The 18,226-nt window shown below is 37.0% G+C and overlaps 1 protein-coding gene across 2 annotated transcripts in view; it reads left to right on the top strand.

The window, feature by feature from the left end:
- The window catches only part of CDC40 (cell division cycle 40), a 54,301-nt gene that overhangs the window by 507 nt on the left and 35,568 nt on the right, over positions 1-18,226 (top strand). For both annotated transcript variants that reach the window (XM_061206891.1, XM_061206890.1), the window contains exon 2: positions 17,753-17,839. In XM_061206891.1, coding sequence (XP_061062874.1) covers positions 17,753-17,839 — 87 coding nt within the window. The remainder of the gene's footprint in view (positions 1-17,752; positions 17,840-18,226) is intronic.

Below are 18,226 nucleotides of genomic sequence, written 5' to 3'. Positions count from 1 at the left end.
CTTCCCAAACTAGAGTCTGTGCCCTCACTTCAAGTGAGCTGTGGCCTGGCTTTGTTTTGTTTTTGAAGTCAGAACTAGATTCTGATCCCGGCTCCACCACTTGTTTGAACTTGGGCAAGTTATACAACGTCCTCTGTTTCCTCACCTGTACAATGGAGATATAATTTTAAAAGGACCTATCTATATGAGAGGACTATTGTGACGATTAAATGAAATGATACAAATAAAGCTTGCAGCAGAGATCCTGGTATCTAATAAAAGTGCATATATAAGTCAAGACAGTGAGAAAAGGCCTTGGATTTAAGAAACAGTGTGCATGATCCCAATTGAGGAAAGTGATAGAGGGAGAAATTGGGTTATATAGTTCCTTTAACAAATATTTATTGAACACATGTTACTTGCCAGGAACTGTTCTAAGGGCTGAAGACACAGAGGCAAACAAGCCAGACATCTTTGACATCATGATTGCGTACATTTTAGTGGAAGAGGCAGCCAATAAAATATGAGCAAATAAAGTGGTTACAGATTGGATTGAGTACTGTAAAGGAAAAAAATAGAATTCCGTGAAATAGAGTTCAGTGATAAAGAATAAGTTAGGAGTATGACTTCTGTGGATTGGTCAGGGAAGTCCTCTTGCAAAAGCAGCTTTGAGGAACAGGAAGAAGCCAGCCAAGTGCACGATAAGGCAAGAGTTTCCCAGCAAAAGGAGAGAGCAAGCCCTGAGATGGCAAAGAGCTTAGTGTGTTTGAAGAACCGAGGAAAGGTCTGTGTGTCTAGAGCTGGAGGAGAGCATCCACCAGTTGGTAGTATAGGCCCAGTAGAGCCCAATGGGAGTGATCAGGAGCTGAAGACGTGGTGAGGGGAGGCAGTGTGCAAAAACTCCTTTGTATTTAAGATGTTTCCCAGTCTAGTGATATACTTAAGCCTTTTACAGGTTTTTAGTGAGCTATTCATGGATTTTACTTTTTACTAATGTTTATCAAGTATGAAAGAATGCTTAGGATCCTCCTACTTTTATAACAAAACAAACTCCCCAAACTTACACCCCTCCTCTAGCAGCCTCCTGAGTCTTCATTCTTTTCACAGCTCAGCTTTTTGGAGCTCTCTCACTTTATCTCATTTTCTCCTCAACTCAATGCAGCCTTGCCCTAGCCCCTTAGGAAACTTACTCTCCCTGAGTAATGTCACTGGCCTTCCAGTTGTAAAGTTCTGTCAACTGAGTTGAATATTTGCATCAAGTGACCCTATTAAATAGTTCTTTTTTGAAACTTTCTCTCTTTTTGGCTTCCGTGGGGCCATCCTCAGTCTTCTGATCCCCTGTTCTTCTGCCCTCCCTTTCAATATTGGTGTTTCCTGAGACTCTGTCCTTAGTCCCCCCTTCGCACCCCTCATACTCTGCAGGCCTTCAACCTGCAGTGCTCCTGATGACTTACAGGTGAACACTGTGAAGTGGTTCGCACAGGCTCTGGAATCAAGACCGCCAGGATTCAAATCCGACCAACAGCAGTTACCCAGGTGGTGACCTTGGATAAATTAAGTGCTCTGTGTCTAAGTTTTTTCTCATCTGTGAAGTAGGGATAACACTAGTAACTATCTCATGGAGTTCAAGACTTGTCATAAAGCATGTGCCAGGCACACTATCCTTATCCAATTCTAAACTCCTTGCTAGCTTCAGAACTATTGCCGTCTCTCCCGGGATAGCTCTCAGGCACCTCCAATCCAGTGTGCTAAAAAATTGACATTTTCTTTCCCTTGGGATCTGCTTCACCTGTTTTTCCCATTTGGATTAATGATCCCACAACCCACCCATTAGTCCAAGCCAAGAACAGAGAGGTCTTCCTTTTCTCTTCCTTCTTCCTCAGCCCCTGAAGCTAGTCATTCAGCTGGTTCTAACATTTCTGCTTCATTAAATTCTCTCAGATCAATTCCTTCCTCTCCATTTTTACTGACACAGCCTTACTTCATATCTTCCTTACTTCTCTCAGGAGTCATTCTTGACTTTTCTTTCTTTCTGAACCCCTGCTATTGGGTAATGGGTCCTGTTCATTACCAGGACCCATTACCCAATAGTACCAATGATGTTTATCAAATCTCTCTTTCCTCTTTTGCTGCCACTGTTCAGATTCTTATAATTTTTCTTCAAGACAATTATAATAACCTTCTAACTGGTCTTTCTACTTCCTCCATTCTTGTCTCCCAGTTCCATACCCCCTTTTCCCTTCACAATGCACTCAGAGTGGTCTTTCTAAATTCCAGTGTTATCGTATCACTTCCTTGCCCCAAGACACCCTATTGCCTGCTGGGTAATTTCTGAGTTCCTTATGAGACCTGCCATTCTCCCATGCTGAACTCTCTACAAAGCACCCAAAGCCTATTTTGTTTTTTTCTCTCAAGATTTTGCCCACGCTAGTCTCTGCATGGAGATCCCTTGCCTCCTGCCTCCCCTCATCCCACCCCCCAAAACTCTACTGTCCTTCAGTCTCAGTGCACATATTTCCTCCTCTGTCTACCTTAGCCCCCTTCCACATCTCAGTTATAGCACTTGCCACATTGCTGTGATCTGTTAATTTTTTTTCTTTCCCGTGGACCAGACCCTGGAGACCAGAGATTGTTGTGTATATTTGTTTTCATGTCTTCAATGCCTAGTACACAAGATTAAGAGAAATACATTAGGCGAGAAAATGAATGAAAGAGTAAGTGAAAAAGAAAGTCTTGAAAAAGCATGTATGTTGAGATTCAAGGTACATTGATTGGGTGGGAGTGAGGGGAAGTCTCTAAAACTCAGTTCAATCACTTCAAGTTATAAGTAAGATAATCCAGGAGTAAAGACTGAATAGGTATCAGAGGTCCATTAGAAGCAGATCTGGGGCTAAACCCCGCAGTGATCTGGTTTCTATGATGAGAGAGTAAGGGATATTGATCATCGCTAGTTTGTTAATATGCTTTTAAAAAAGCTTATACCCAGTAAATTTAATGACAGAAAAATGTCCAGGGGAGGAGATGTGAAGCATACAAATAAGCTCATATGTATTTGTCAAATTGTATTGTGACTAATAGCAAGCATTCTGGCAAAGTATGAACTTATGTAATGTTTTTAATCCATATCACTGAACACTAATGAGGTTTCACATACCTTATAGGTGAGTTGATTTTATGTTTTGAAGTTACTATTTGGTTGTCTTTTTCCTTTTGATCTGTAGGCGATCCTTATATATTCTGGATACTATCCTTCGTCAATTATGTGTTGCACATTTGTAGCTTGTTATGGATTGTGGTTCCTTTTCCTTGTTGGAGAAATTCTTCCTTTTCCCAAAGTCATAAAAATATCCTCCCATTTTGTCTTTTGAAAGCACTGTATTTTTGCTTTTTCCATTTAAGTCATGACTCCACTTGGAATTAAGTTTTGTGTATGGTGTGAACATTTTTAATAATGTAACTCCATCTTTGGTAGGGTTGTTCTACCTCCCCCACCCCCACCCCACCTCCATCCCTTTTTGTTGTTATTCAAGAATGTCTTGGCTATTCTTGTCCCCTGTAATTCTGTATATGGTTTAGAATTAACCTGTAAATTCTGCTAACACCCAGGTGGGATTTTGTTTGGAGTTGGGTTGACTCATAGATCAATTTGAAGACAGTGTTATATCTGTTCATTCATTTAGGTCTTCTTTAGGTTTTTAATTTCTTTGAAATTTTATAATTTTCTCTGTCAATATCTTGAACAGTTTTGTTGCAGATATTTCTAGGTGCATCTTAGTTTTATGCTATTATAATAATAAATTGTGTTATTTTTTCCATTATTTAATTTTTTGACTGATCTTACTACTTACATAATGGTATCAGCTGCAAACATGACAGTATTTTTTTCTTCCTTTCAGTCCTTTTTTCTCTTTTTTTTCTTGCCTTGCCATGCTTGCTAAGATCTCCAGAAAGATCAAAAATAAAAAGAGGGGAAAAGAATATATCAGGCAAATTCCAAGAAAAAGAAAATGGCATTGGTTGTATTAGGGTCAATAAAGTAGACTTTAAAACAGAAAAAGGATCACTTCATAATGATACAAGGCTCAGTTCACAAAGAGGTACATAACAATTTTAAATTTATATGCACCTAATAATGTAAGCGCAAAATATTTAAGCAAAAGTTTTTATAACTACGAGAGAAATTGACAAATCTACAATTACAGCAGAAGATTTTAATATACCTCTTTCAATAATTGATAGAATAAGCAAAACAATATCAATGATGACACAGAAAATTCAAACAGCAAAATTAGCAAACTGTATCTGAAGGGTATGAAGGACATGGCACTCAATGCAGAAAACTGTTTCCAAGCAGTAATAAAACATTTTTAAAAAACTGACCATATATTAGGCCAGGGCTTGGCAAACTTTGGTAAAGGGCCAGATAGTCAATATTTGGGGCTGTGCAGGCCACATACAGTCTTTGTCACATCTTAATGTCTGTCTTTCCCTCTTTCTTTCTTTTTTTAAACAACCCTTTAAAATGTAAATATCTTACATTTACTTAGCTTGTTGGTACAAAAGCAGACTGTGGGCTGGACGTGGCCCAATAATTGTAGTTTGCCAACCCGTGTACTAGTCCATAAAATAAATCTCAATACATTTTAAGTCATATAATCACATTCTCTGACCACAGTGCATCTAAGCTAATCAGTCACAAAAAGATAACTATAAAATCCCCACATTTGAAAATTATGAAATTGTACTCAGTAAACCATGGGCCAAATTTTTAAAAAATAGAAAATATTTTGAACTAAACAATAAGAAAACAATGCTCATCAGAACTTATGAGGTGCAGCCATAGCAATAATTTTTTTTTCAAGTATAGTCTTAAATACACATAGCAGAATAGAAGAAATGAACATAGACTATCTTTCCATTTATTTGTATCTTTTCAATTTTTTTCAAGAATATCTTATAGTTTTCAGTGTATATATCTTTCACCTCCTTGTTTAAATTTGTTCCTAGGTGTTTTATTGTTTTTCATGCTATTGTAAATTGGATTGTTTTCTTAATTTCTCTTTCTAGTAGTTCATTGTTAACATGTAAAGCAACAGACTTTTGTATATTGATTTTGTACCCTGCAACTTTACTGAATTCATTTATTAGTTCTAATAGTTGTTTGGTGGAGTCTTTAGCGTTTTCTCTATATAAATGATGTCATCTGCCAGTAGTGACAGTTTTACTTCCTTTCCAATGTGGATGCTTTTTATTTCTTTTTCTTGCCTAAATTGCTCTGACTAGGACTTACAATACTATGTTTAATAAAAGTGGTGAAAGTGGGCAACCTTGTCTTGTTCCTGATCTTAAAGGAAAATTTTTCATCTTTTTGCCGTTGAGTATGATGTTAGCTGTGGGTTTGTCATATATGGCATTTATTATGTTGAGGTACATTCTGTCTATACCTGCTTTGTTGAGACTTTTTATAAGGAATGGGTATTGAATTCTGTCAAATGCCTTTTCTGTGTCTATTGCGATGATGTTTATTCTTTATTTTGTTAATGTGATGTATCACGTTGATTAATTTGCAGATGTTGAACCATCTTTGCATCCCTGGAATAAATCCTACTTGATCGTGGTGTATGATCCTTTTATTGTATTGTTGAATTTGGTTTGCTGACATTTTGAGGATGTTTGCATTTAAGTTCTTCAGGAATATTGGCCTGTAATTTCCCTTTTTTGTGGTATCCTTGTCTGGTTTTGGTATCAGGGTAATGCTGGTCTCATAAAATGAATTTGGGAGCCTTCACTCTTCTTCGATTTTTTGGAAGAGTTTGAGAAGGATAGGTGTGAAATCTTTCAATATTTGGTAGAATATTGAAGCCTTCTGGTCCTGGAGTTTTATTCTTTGGGAGTTTTTTGTTTACTGATTCAGTCTCCTTACTAGTAATTGGTCAGTTCAGATTTCCATTTCTTCATGATTCAGTCTTGAAGATTGTATGTTTCTAGGAATTTATCCATTTCTTCTAGGTTGTCCAATTTGTTGGCATATAGGTGTTCATAGTAGTATCTTATAATCCTTTGTACTTTGGTATCAGTTGTAACTCCTCTCTCGTTTCTGATCTTATTTATTTCATCCTCTCTTTTTTCTTAGTGAATCTAGGTAAAGGTTTATCAATTTTGTTTATCTTTTCAAAGAACCAGCTCTTGTCTTTTTCTTTCTATTGTCTTTTTAGTCTCTATTTCATTTATTTCCACTCTGATCTTTATTATGTCCTTCCTTCTACCAACTTTGGGCTTCATTTGTTCTTCTTTCCTAGTTCCTTTATGTGTAAAGTTAGGTTGTTTATTTGAGGTTTTTCTTGTTTCTTGAGGTAATCCTATGTCTCTAACTTCCCTCTTAAAACTTCTTTTGCTGCATCTCATAGATTTTGGTATGTTGTATTTCCATTTTCATTTGTCTCAAGGTATTTTTCTTTTTAATTTCTATTTTGATTTCTTCATTGACCCATTGGTTGTTCAGTAGCATATTGTTTAATCTCCACATATTTGTGGTTTTTCCAGTCTTCTTCTTTTAATTGATCTCTAGTTTCATACCATTGTGGTTGAAAAGATGCTTGATATGATTTCAGTCTTCTTAAATGTATTGAGACTTATTTTGTGGCCTAACATATGATCTATCCTGGAGAATGTTCTATGTGCATTTGAAAAGAATGTGTATTCTGCTGCTCTTGGATGGAATGTTCTGTATTTATCTATTAAGTCTATCTGGTATAATTATTGATTTTCTTTCTGGATGATCTATCCATTAATGTTAGCGGAATATTAAAGTCCTCTACTATTATTGTATTCCTGTCAATTTCTCCCTTTAGGTCTGTTAATACTTGCTTTATATATTTAGGTGCTCCTGTGTTGGGTGCATAGATATTTACAAATGTTATATCTTTTTGCTGGATTGACCCCTTTATCATGATGTAATGTCCATCTTTGTCTTTTATTACAGTCTTTTTCCTCTGTATTTGTTAAGGGCCAAACTCAAAAGATATCTTTATATGAATTTCTATTTTTTTCTCTCAGCCACTTAAACTCCCATTTTAAAAAGTCTATTCATTTCTATTTTTTGGTAAAAAACCTATAACATAAATTGATAGTTTGTAATAATGGTTGATATTTATGTCTTGTTTATAGTTTACAAGGTGCGTTCACATCCATTTTCTTATTTGTATAACAGTAAGAAATGTGAAAAGGAAAATATTATTTGATTTTATTTTCATATTACTTTGAATCAACAAAAGATAACATTTAAACTTATTTGACTCATAGGGTACACTTCACTTATTGCACTTTAATTTTTATGGATAATTAAAGCTGAATAGAAATCCTTTGTAATTCTCTGGTAATTTCAATTGCATGCCTAATTGTTATTGAACTCCTCATGGGTATTAAAACAAGGTTGTGGTGTTGTCCAAGTTTTTCTAATTAAACGTAAAATTAATAACTCTTCATTTTCTGAGGAGTTGTCCAGTTTGTTCTATAATTTTAGCAGGAGCCAGAGACGGGGACCTATTTATATGTTTTATTAGTTGCCACATTGCTTTTTAAGAGTAGTTCTTTTAAAATTGTATTTTGCATTTAAAACTTGATGTGTTGTTGTACTTTGTTCAAAATAATTCAAATTTAGAATATTTAAAATACCCTTAATCAGAAAGATCTGGTAAACCATATTATAAAGTGGTTCTAGCAACTGTATTCTAAAAAAGCCATTGGGAAAGTATGAACACGGCTAAGCCTCTTGTTATTATAAGCAGTTTATCCTTATAAAAGACAGAAAAGCATTCACTTTAGTTTTTATGCAGTTTAACTTTGTGGTACTTGGTTTTGCTACCAAGCCCTAGGTAGATACTCTCTCTAATCAATGAAGATTGGGGTATGCTTTCTAAGGTAATATAGGTTGGCCCAGCATTTGAACCCCCTTCCTTAATAGTCTTAATGTAAACAGCATCCTTCCCTGCCTCCTACCTTCAGAAGCTGGAAACCCAGATTCTATCCTCCCAGCTCCCTTTCAGCTAAGGTTTAGGACTATTATTTGGGCTCACAGGCAGATGCACCCACCTAAATTCTAATCTAAAGCTAATCCACAAAGAAGCAAAGAAAGAGAATATTTTAAGTGGCAGTGATGACTCCCAGCACTAAAAGATTAAAAGAAAATTAAAAGATCATCTATGACTCCCAACATCTCCCACCAACTCCAAACATCTATCACCCATCACTCATCACCCATTCTTGTCTTTGTAATCTCTGTTTCATCTCAGGGAGGATTCTCCTTCTCTTTTCAGAGGCTAGTTGGTTGTATCCTGGATTATCTCCCCTCCCACCTCTTCCAGAATGACCATACCTTTTTGATCATTCCCTCATTCTTATCATATGTTTCTCCCTATTTGCTCCATTCCTGTAGCTTATGATTGACTAAATCTTTGGCTTAGCCTTTTCTTTAAAAAGGAAAAAAGCAAACTTAATTTTACCCTGAAAATCCTTCAATCTGGTACCCCATCTCTTCTTCTTTACCGCCAAATGTCTTGAAAGAGCAAAAACACTGATGTCTTTTTTTTTTCTAAATCCTCAGTTATACCTCTGCCCCTTGCAACTGGCTCTCCATACTTCACCCCACTACCAAAATTGCTCTGGCAAAGGTTTTCTGTGACATAATTGCCAATCTCAGTGATCTTTGGTCAGCCTTCATCCTCTTTAATTTCTCTAGGAATTTGACATTTCTTTCTTCAGTTTAATTTAACAAATATTTATTGAACATGCACTTAATGCCCTGCATTCTACTGGGCAGTAAGACTATAAAATATAAGTAAAAGTCATGTGCAACAAATAATGTATCACAAGGGCTATTAGGAGTTATGTGTAACATCTCTTAGGACTGTGGATGAAAAAGCATTTTTCCTGAGCCAAGAGGAGGGGAGGTATCAGGGAAAAGAAGAAGATGGCATATTATCAGATAGCAAAGGGAAATGCATAAGGAACAAAGTAACATTGCCAACAACATGGGAAGCGTGAAAGTGCTTGATATTTTAAAAAGTCAGCAATTAGTCTAATACGGCAAAAATGGGGGTACGTTAAAGCAGATAAGGACATATTATAATAGACCAGGCAAGATATGAAGTCTGAACTAGGATGCTGGAGAAGGGAAAGTGGGAGTAGGGTTGCTAGAGAAATATTTTAGGGGTGGAATCAGTAAGACTCAGTGCCTAATTTGTTCGTGTGTGACAGTGGAGTCATGGGGAAATGGTATCTTCTGTTTTGGACATAGCAAGGTGTTTGATGCTGTGGAATATCCATATAATGAAGTTCAATAGGCCGTTAGATATGTGGATACAGAGGCTAGGTATGGTCAAGGCTGCAGATAAAAATTTGGGCTGGAAATTGAAGTCAAGAGATAAGATAAAGATGTGGACAAATTTGAAACAAGAGAGGAAGGAAGTTTAAGAGAGTCAGACCTGAAGGACTCTATCTTTGTAAAGTAGAGAAACTAAGTCACCTGCTTTGGTGGGGGGTGTTTTAATAGTGACAAAATTTTGGAACAATAACTGTGTGCCTATACTATTACTTTTCCTGTCAGTTTTCTATCTTTGGTCATTACCTGGTCTAACTCTACGAGATCTTTATTTGTCAGTGGCATTGCTTCTTCTCCAGCATCACTGTCAACGTCATGCTTTCCTACCTGTTTTGCAAAATTTGCGATGTTACTTTGCATTATCTTTGCATTATGTTTACAGATATATTCTACATCTGCAAGTGGCCAACAGAATAAAGATGGTGATATGATAGGAATAGTTCTAGGGGATTAAGGCCACATTCGTGCATATAAAATACAACTTCTGTAGCTTATACTTTTTTTTTTTTAACATCTTTATTGGAGTATAATTGCTTTACAATGTTGTGTTACTTTCTGCTGTATAACAAAGTGAATCAGCTATACATATACATATATCCCCATATCCCCTCCCTCTTGTGCCTCCCCCCCCACCCTCCCTATCCCACCCCTCTAGGTGGTCACAAAGCACCGAGCTGATCTCCCTGTGCTATGCAGCTGCTTCCCACTAGCTATCTATTTTACATCTGGTAGTATATATGTCAATGCTGCTGTCTCACTTCATCCCAACTTACCCTTCCCCCTCCCCGTGTCCTCAAGTCCATTCTCTACGTCTGCATCTTTATTCCTGTCCTGCCGCTAGGTCCATCAGAACCATTTGGTTTTTTTAGATTCCATATATGTGTGTTAGCATACGGTACTTGTTTTTCTCTTTCTGACTTACTTCACTCTGTATGACAGACTCTAGGTCCATCCAACTCACTACAAATAACTCAATTTTGTTTTGATTTATTCCTTTTTATGGCTGAGTAATATTCCATTGTATATATGTGCCACATCTTCTTTATCCATTCATCTGTCGATGGACACTTAGATTGCTTCCATGTCCTGGCTATTGTAAATAGTGTTGTAATGTATACCCTGAGAAAACCATAATTCATAAAGAGTCATGAAACACAGTGTTCATTGCAGTTTTGTTTTTTTGATATTGAGCTGCATGAGCTGCTTGTATATTTAGGAGATTAATCTTTTGTCAGTTGCTTTGTTTGCAAATATTTCCTCTCATTCTGAAGGTTGTCTTTAGTCTTATTTATGGTTTCCTTTGCTGGGCAAAAGCTATTAAGATTCATTAGGTTCTATTTGTTTATTTATGTTTTTATTTCCATTTCTCTGGGAGGTGGGTCAAAAAGAATCTTGCTGTGATTTATGTCATAGAGTGTTCTGCCTATGTTTTCCTCTAAGAGTTTTACAGTGTGTGGCCTTACATTTAGGTCCTTAATCCATTTTGATTTTATTTTTGTGTATGGTGTTAGGAAGTGTTCTAATTTCATTCTTTTACATGTAGTTCTCCAGTTTGTCCAGCACCACTTATTGAAGAGGCTGTCTTTTCTCCATTGTATAGTCTTGCCTCCTTTATCAAAGATAAGGTGACCATATGTGCATGGGTTTATCTCTGGGCTTTCTATTCTGTTCCCTTGATCTATATTTCTGTTTTTGTGCCAGTACCATACTGTCTTGATTACTGTAGCTTTGTAGTATAGTCTGAAGTCAGGGAGCCTGATTCCTCCAGCTCCATTTTTCTTTCTCAAGATTGCTTTGGCTATTCAGGATCTTTTGTGTTTCCATACAAATTGTAAAATTTTTTGTTCTGGGCTTCCCTGGTGGCACAGTGGTTGAGAATCTGCCTGCCAATGCAGGGGACACGGGTTCAAGCCCTGGTCTGGGAGGATCCCACATGCTGCGGAGCAACTAGGTCCGTGAGCCACAACTACTGAGCCTGCGCGTCTGGAGCTTGTGTCCACAAAAAGAGAGGCCGCGACAGTAAGAGGCCCGCGCACCGCGGTGAAGAGTGGCCCCCGCTCGCCGCAACTAGAGAAAACCCTCGCACAGAAACGAAGACCCAACACAGCCAAAACTAAAATAAATAGATTAATTAATTAATTAATTAAAATTTTTTTGTTGTTCTAGTTCTGTGAAAAATGCCAGTGGTAGTTTGATAGGGATTGCATTGAATCTGTAGACTGTTTTGGGTAGTGGAGTCATTTTCACAATGTTGATTCTTCCAATCCAAGAACATGGTATATTTCTCCATCTGTTTCTGTCATCTTTAATTTCTTTCATCAGTGTCTTATAGTTTTCTGCATACAGGTCTTTTGTCTCCTTAGGTAGGTTTATTCCTAGGTATTTTATTCTTTTTGTTGCAGTGGTAAATGGGAGTGTTTCCTTAATTTCTCTTTCAGATTTTTCGTCGTCAGTGTATAGGAATGCAGGAGATTTCTGTGCATTAATTTTGTATCCTGCTACTTTACCAATTTCATTGATTAGCTCTAGTAGTTTTCTGGTAGCATCTTTAGGATTCTCTATGTATAGTATCATGTCATCTGCAAACAGTGACAATTTTACTTCTTTTCCGATTTGGATTCCTTTTATTTCTTTTCTTCTCTGATTGCCTTGGCTAAAACTTCCAAAACTATGTTGAATAATAGTGGTGAGAGTGGGCAGCCTTGTCTTGTTCCTGATCTTAGAGGAAATGGTTTCACTTTTTCACCATTGAGAATGATGTTGGCTGTGGGTTTGTCATATATGACCTTTATTATGTTGAGGTAGGTTCCCTCTATGCCTACTTTCTGGAGAGTTTTTATCATAACTGGTTATTGAATTTTGCCAAAGTTTTTTCTGCACCTGTTAAGATTATCATATGGTTTTTTTCCTTCAATTCGTTAATATGGTGTATCACATTGATTGATTTGCGTATATTGAAGAATCATTGCATTCCTGGGATAAACCCCATTTGATCATGGTGTATGACCCTTTTAATGTGCTGTTGGATTCTGTTTGCTAGTATTTTGTTGAGGATTTTTGCATCTATGTTCATCAGTGATATTGGCCTGTAGTTTTCTTTCTTTGTGACATCTTTGGTTTTGGTATCAGGGTGATTGTGGCCTCGTAGATTGAGTTTGGGAGTGTTCCTCCCTCTGCTATATTTTGGAAGAGTTTGAGAAGGATAGGTGTTAGCTCTTCTTTAAATGTTTGCTTGTAAAGCCATCTGGTCCTGGGCTTTTGTTTCTTGGAAGATTTTTAATCACAGTTTCAATTTCATTGCTTGTGATTGGTCTGTTTAAATTTTCTATTTATTCCTCGTTCAGTCTCGGAAGGTTGTGCTTTTCTAAGAATTTGTCCATTTCTTCCAGGTTGTCCATTTTATTGGCATATAGTTGCTTGTAATAATCTCTCATGATCCTTTGTATTTCTGCAGTGTCAGTTGTTACTTCTCCTTTTTCGTTTCTAATTCTGTTGATTTAAGTCTTCTCCCTTTTTCTCATGATGAGTCTGGCTAATGGTTTATCAATTTTGTTTATCTTCTCAAAGAACCAGCTTTCAGTTTTATTGGTCTTTGCTATTGTTTTCTTTGTTTCTTTTTCATTTATTTCTGGTCTGATCTTTATGATTTCTTTCCTTCTGCTAACTTTGGCATTTTTTTTGTTCTTTTTTCTCTAACTGCTTTAGGTATAAGGTAGGTTCTTTATTTCAGATATTTCTTGTTTCTTGAGATAGGATTGTATTGCTATAAACTTCCCTCTTAAAACTGCTTTTGCTGCATCCCATAGGTTTCATGTCATCGTGTTTTCACTGTCATTTATTTCTAGGTATTTTTTGATTTCCTTTTTGATTGCTTCAGTGGTCGCTTGGTTATTTAGTAGCATATTGTTTAGCCTCCATGGGTTTGTATTTTTTACAGATTTTTTCTTGTAATTGATATCTAGTCTCATAGCGTTGTGGTCAGAAAAGATACTTGACACGATTTCAACTTTCTTAAATTTACCAAGGCTTGATTTGTGACCCAAGATATGATCTATCCTGGAGAATGTTCCATGAGCACTTGAGAAGGAAGTGTATTCTGTTGTTTTTGGATGGAATGTCCTATAAATATCAGTTAAGTCCATCTTGTTTAATGTATCATTTAAAGCTTGTGTTTCCGTATTTATTTTAATTTTGGATGACCTGTCCATTGGTGAAAGTGGGGTTTAAAGTCCCCTACTATGATTGTGTTATTGTCAGTTTCCCTTTTTATGGCTCTTAGCATTTGCCTTATGTATTGAGGTGCTCCTATGTTGGGTGCATAAATATTTACAATTGTTATATCTTCTTCTTGGATTGATCCCTTGATCATTATGTAGTGTCCTTCTTTGTCTCTTGTAATAGTCTTTATTTTAAAGTCTATTTTGTCTGATATGATTATTGCTACTCCAGCTTTCTTTTGATTTCCATTTGCATGGAATATCTTTTTCCATCCCCTCACTTTCAGTCTGTATGTGTCCCTAGGTCTGAAGTGGGTCTCTTGTAGACAGCATATATACGGGTCTTGTTTTTGTATCCATTCAGCCAGTCTTTGTCTTTCGGTTGGAACATTTAATCCATTTACATTTAAGGTAATTATTGATATGTATGTTCCTATAACCATTTTCTTAATTGTTTTGGGTTTGGTTTTGTAGGTCTTTTCCTTCTCTTGTGTTTCCTGCCGAGAGAAGTTCCTTTTGCATTTGTTGTAAAGCTGGTTTGGTGGTGCTGATTTCTCTTAACTTTTGCTTGTCTGTAAAGGTTTTAATTTCTCTGTGAAATTTGACTGAAATCCTTCCTGGGTAGAGTAATCTTCGTTGTAGGTTTTTCCTCTTCATCACTTTAAATATGTCCTGCCACTCCCTTCTGTCTTGCAGAGTTTCTGCTGAAAGATCAGCTGTTAACCTTATGGGGATTCCCTTGTATGTTATTTCTTGCTTTTCCCTTGTTGCTTTTTGTATTTAATTTTTGATAGTTTGATTAGTATGTGTCTTGGCATATTTCTCCTTGGATTTATCCTGTATGGGACTCTCTGAGCTTCCTGGACTTGATTGATTTTTTCCTTTCCCATGTTAGGGAAGTTTGCAACTATAATCTCTTCAAATATATTCTCAGACCCTTTCTTTTTCTCTTCTTCTTCTGGGACCCCTATAATTCGAATCTTGATGCATTTAATGTTGTCCCAGAGGTCTCTTAGGCTGTCCTCAATTCTTTTCATTCTTTTTCTTTATTCTGCTCTGCGGCAGTTATTTCCACTATTTTACCTTCCAGGTCACTTATCCATTCTTCTACCTCAGTTATTCTGCTATTGATTCCTTCTAGAGAATTTTAAATTTCATTTATTGTGTTGCTCATCATTGTTTGTTTGCTTTTTGGTCCTTCTAGGTCCTTGTTAAACGTTTCTTGTGTTTTTTCCATTCTATTTCCAAGATTTTGGATCATCTTTACTATCATTACTCTGAATTCTTTTTCAGGTAGACTGCCTATTTCCTCTTCATTTGTTTGGTCTGGTGGGTTTTTACCTTGCTCCTACATCTGCTGTGTATTTCTCTTGTCTTCTCATTTCGTTTAACTTACTGTGTTTGGGGTCTCCTTTTTGCAGGCTGCAGGTTCATAGTTCCCATTGTTTTTGGTGTCTGCCCACAGTGGGTGTGGTTGGTTCAGTGGCTTGTGTAAGCTTCCTGGTAGAGGGGACTCGTGCCTGTGTTCTGGTGGGTGGGGCTGGATCTTGTCCTTCTGGTCAGCAGGGCCACATCCGGTGGTGCATTTTGGAGTGTCTGTGAACTTAATATGACTTTAGGCAGCCTCTGTGCTAATGGGTGGGGTTGTGTTCCTGTCTTGCTAGTTGTTTGGCATGGGGTGTCTAGCACTGGAGCTTGCAGGCTGTTGGGTCTGTGGAGCTGGGTCTTAATGTTGAGACGGAGATCTCTGGGAGAGCTCTTGCTGATTGATACTACATGGGGCTGGGAGGTCTCTGGTGGGCCAATGTCCTGGACTTGACTCTCCCACCTCGGAGGCTCAGGCCTGACAGCCGGCCGGAGCACCAAGACCCTGCCAGCCACATGGCTTGGAAGAAAAGGAAGAAAAATAGGAAAAACAAAACAAACAACTAACAGATAGAACCCCAAACCAAATGGTAAAAGCAAAACTAAACAGACAAAAATCACACAAATAAACATACACACATACTCATAAAAAGAAAACAAACAAATAAACAAAAAAAACCCGAACAGTCAGAACCCTAGGACAAATGGTAAAAGCAAACCTAAACAGACAATATCACACAAAGAAACATACACATACACACTATAGACCAGGGCTTCAGAATATCTGGTCCTTTTTCAAACTTCTCTCTGTTTCTCTGTGAAAGGACTTCATGGTCAATTTGCTTAGACTTTGATTCTCAGCCTGCAACTTTGGAATCACGTGGGAAGCTTGAACCAATGCCAGGCCTCACTCGGGAGGAATTAAATCAGAAAATATGAGGTGAGGCCTGGCATGAAACTTCTTTAAAGCTTCCTACTGGACTCTACCAGTCTACGGAGGCCAGCTTATACTTTAATAGAGGGAGGTAGACAATTAATACATGTCAGGTGATGATAAATATAATAGAGAACAATAAAGCAAGGTAAGGGGAAAGTAGGAAAACTGTGCAGAGACCTGAAAGGAGAGAGACCAGTCATGTGGGTATCCAGAGAAAGAACATCCAAGAAGAGGAAACAGGAAGTGCAGAGACGCCAAAGCAGGATTGTTTTTTGGTGAATTCCAGGAATAACAAATGAGCCAGTGAGGCTGGAGTAAAGTGAGCACAGGCACAGGGCTAGGTGAAGACAGAAGTTAGTAGGGGTGAGGGACAGATTTGGAGGGTAAATTCTCAACCAGTTAGATTCAGACTTCTTCCGTTTATAATAGTGATTTTGTAACTTCAGCTTTCCTGAAATATAATTCATAGATGATATATAACTTCCTTAAGAATTTCAAAATATAACTTGAATACCCTAATTAAAGGAATTTTGTAAAGCAACTTTATAACATGTTTGATATGTAAATTAAACATGTACTGATAACATGTTTTTACTAGTAAATGCTCAGGCAGGACAATACAGGAAGACAAAAATGCCCTATAAAACTACCCTTGGGAGCCATACTTTCTGAAAACAACTTGGTAATGAGCCCTGTAGTTCTTTGTTAGGCTCTTACCCTAAATGGGGAAGCTACCGGAGAGTTTAGAGTGAACGAGTAACATAATTGGACTAATATTTTCAGAGAATCACACTGGCCTCTGTGTGGAGTGAGGCTGTGGGTAGACAGAGGCAGAAGCAGGGAGACCAGTTAGGAGGCTATTACAGTAATCCAGGTGCAAAATGATAAACTGGACTGAGGTGATAGTGAAAGAGGACTTGAGAAGTGGTTGAACTCTGGGTGTCCATAGAAGGTAGAGGATTTGCTGATGGGTTGGATATACAGTGTGAAAGAAAGAGGAGTCAAGGATAACTGGCAGTTTTCGCCTGAACACATGTAAAGGTGGGATAGTGGTTAATTTAGAGGAGGGTAGAAGGAGTCATTGGGGAAGGGGAGACCAGAAGTTCCCTTTTTGGGTGTATTAAGTTTGAGATGTCTGTTAGACATCCTGGGAGAAAAGATGTTGAGTTGAAGCTCAGATATATAAATCCCTAGAGTTCAAGGGAGTGATCCAGGCTAGAAAATTGTTATATTGTATGTATTGCATGTATTGTTTATGTGGTGGGGCTACACAAAAGATAGACTACCAGTGATTCTCTAGTGGAGATGAGATTTTTATGTTCATTAAGTTGGGGGATGAATTTAATAGTCAACGTAGATTATTAGACTTTAGATTTAGAAGATTTGGGCCCTGCCACCTCCTTTGGTTTCTTCTGCAGTCCCTAAGCAAGTCCATCTGAGTACATATCTAATAAGGTCTGCTGAATATAGGAGTGCTTCTCCTGAATTTGGAACCAGAAGATCAGGTCTTTTGAGTTCATAAAAAAGAGCTGGACTCTCTTACTTTAAGGCTTTGAGTAGTATTAACTTACTTAGAAATTTTAATTTGTTCAGATGGGATAAAGTCAATGTTTTTGAAGGAAAAAATTTTTGTTATGCATTCTAACCTCTATAACTGTTCACATTACTTTTATTAGTTTTTGTTTACATTACTTTTATTAGTCTTTATTAGAATTATATATAATTCTATACATTAATATATAGAATTATATATTAATCACATAGCACTAGTGTAATCTTCATAAAAGTGATGTTAAAATGGCTAGTGTGACCTTAATGTAGTTTCTAAAATACAGTAAATACTTGTCGTATCTTGTTTGTTTGGTTTTCTTGTAGGAAGATTTGGAGACTGGAGTTCACCTTGACCCTGCTGTCAAAGAGGTTCAATATAATCCTACCTATGAGACCATGTTTGCTCCTGAGGTAAGAAAACGTATTATAGTTAAGAGTGTCTTTTGCTATATAGTATTTAAATTATACATACGTAGATAAACAGTTGGTGAATTTTTCAGTGTTTTCTCATGAAAGTATACTATTTAAACTGTTAGAAAATATATCCTGTTATATGTTAGTTATATCTCAATTTAAAAAAGAAAGGAAAATATATCCTTCTATTCTCCAGAAGTTAAATAGTACGCTTTTGTAAGAATAATATCTAATTCTTAGATGCAAACTTAGTTAACATCTTCCTCTCAGTTTTGATAAGGGAGTATTACAAGTTAACCATGAGGGAAAAAATTTTGGTTGATTAGCATCATTAATGCATAGTATATTATGAAACATCTAGTGACAAATGCTGCTGTGTTCAGC

This window comes from Eubalaena glacialis, chromosome 12 (assembly GCF_028564815.1).
Source record: "Eubalaena glacialis isolate mEubGla1 chromosome 12, mEubGla1.1.hap2.+ XY, whole genome shotgun sequence".
Taxonomy (NCBI): Eukaryota; Metazoa; Chordata; class Mammalia; order Artiodactyla; family Balaenidae; genus Eubalaena; species Eubalaena glacialis.
This window is presented reverse-complemented; position numbering and strand designations above follow the sequence as displayed.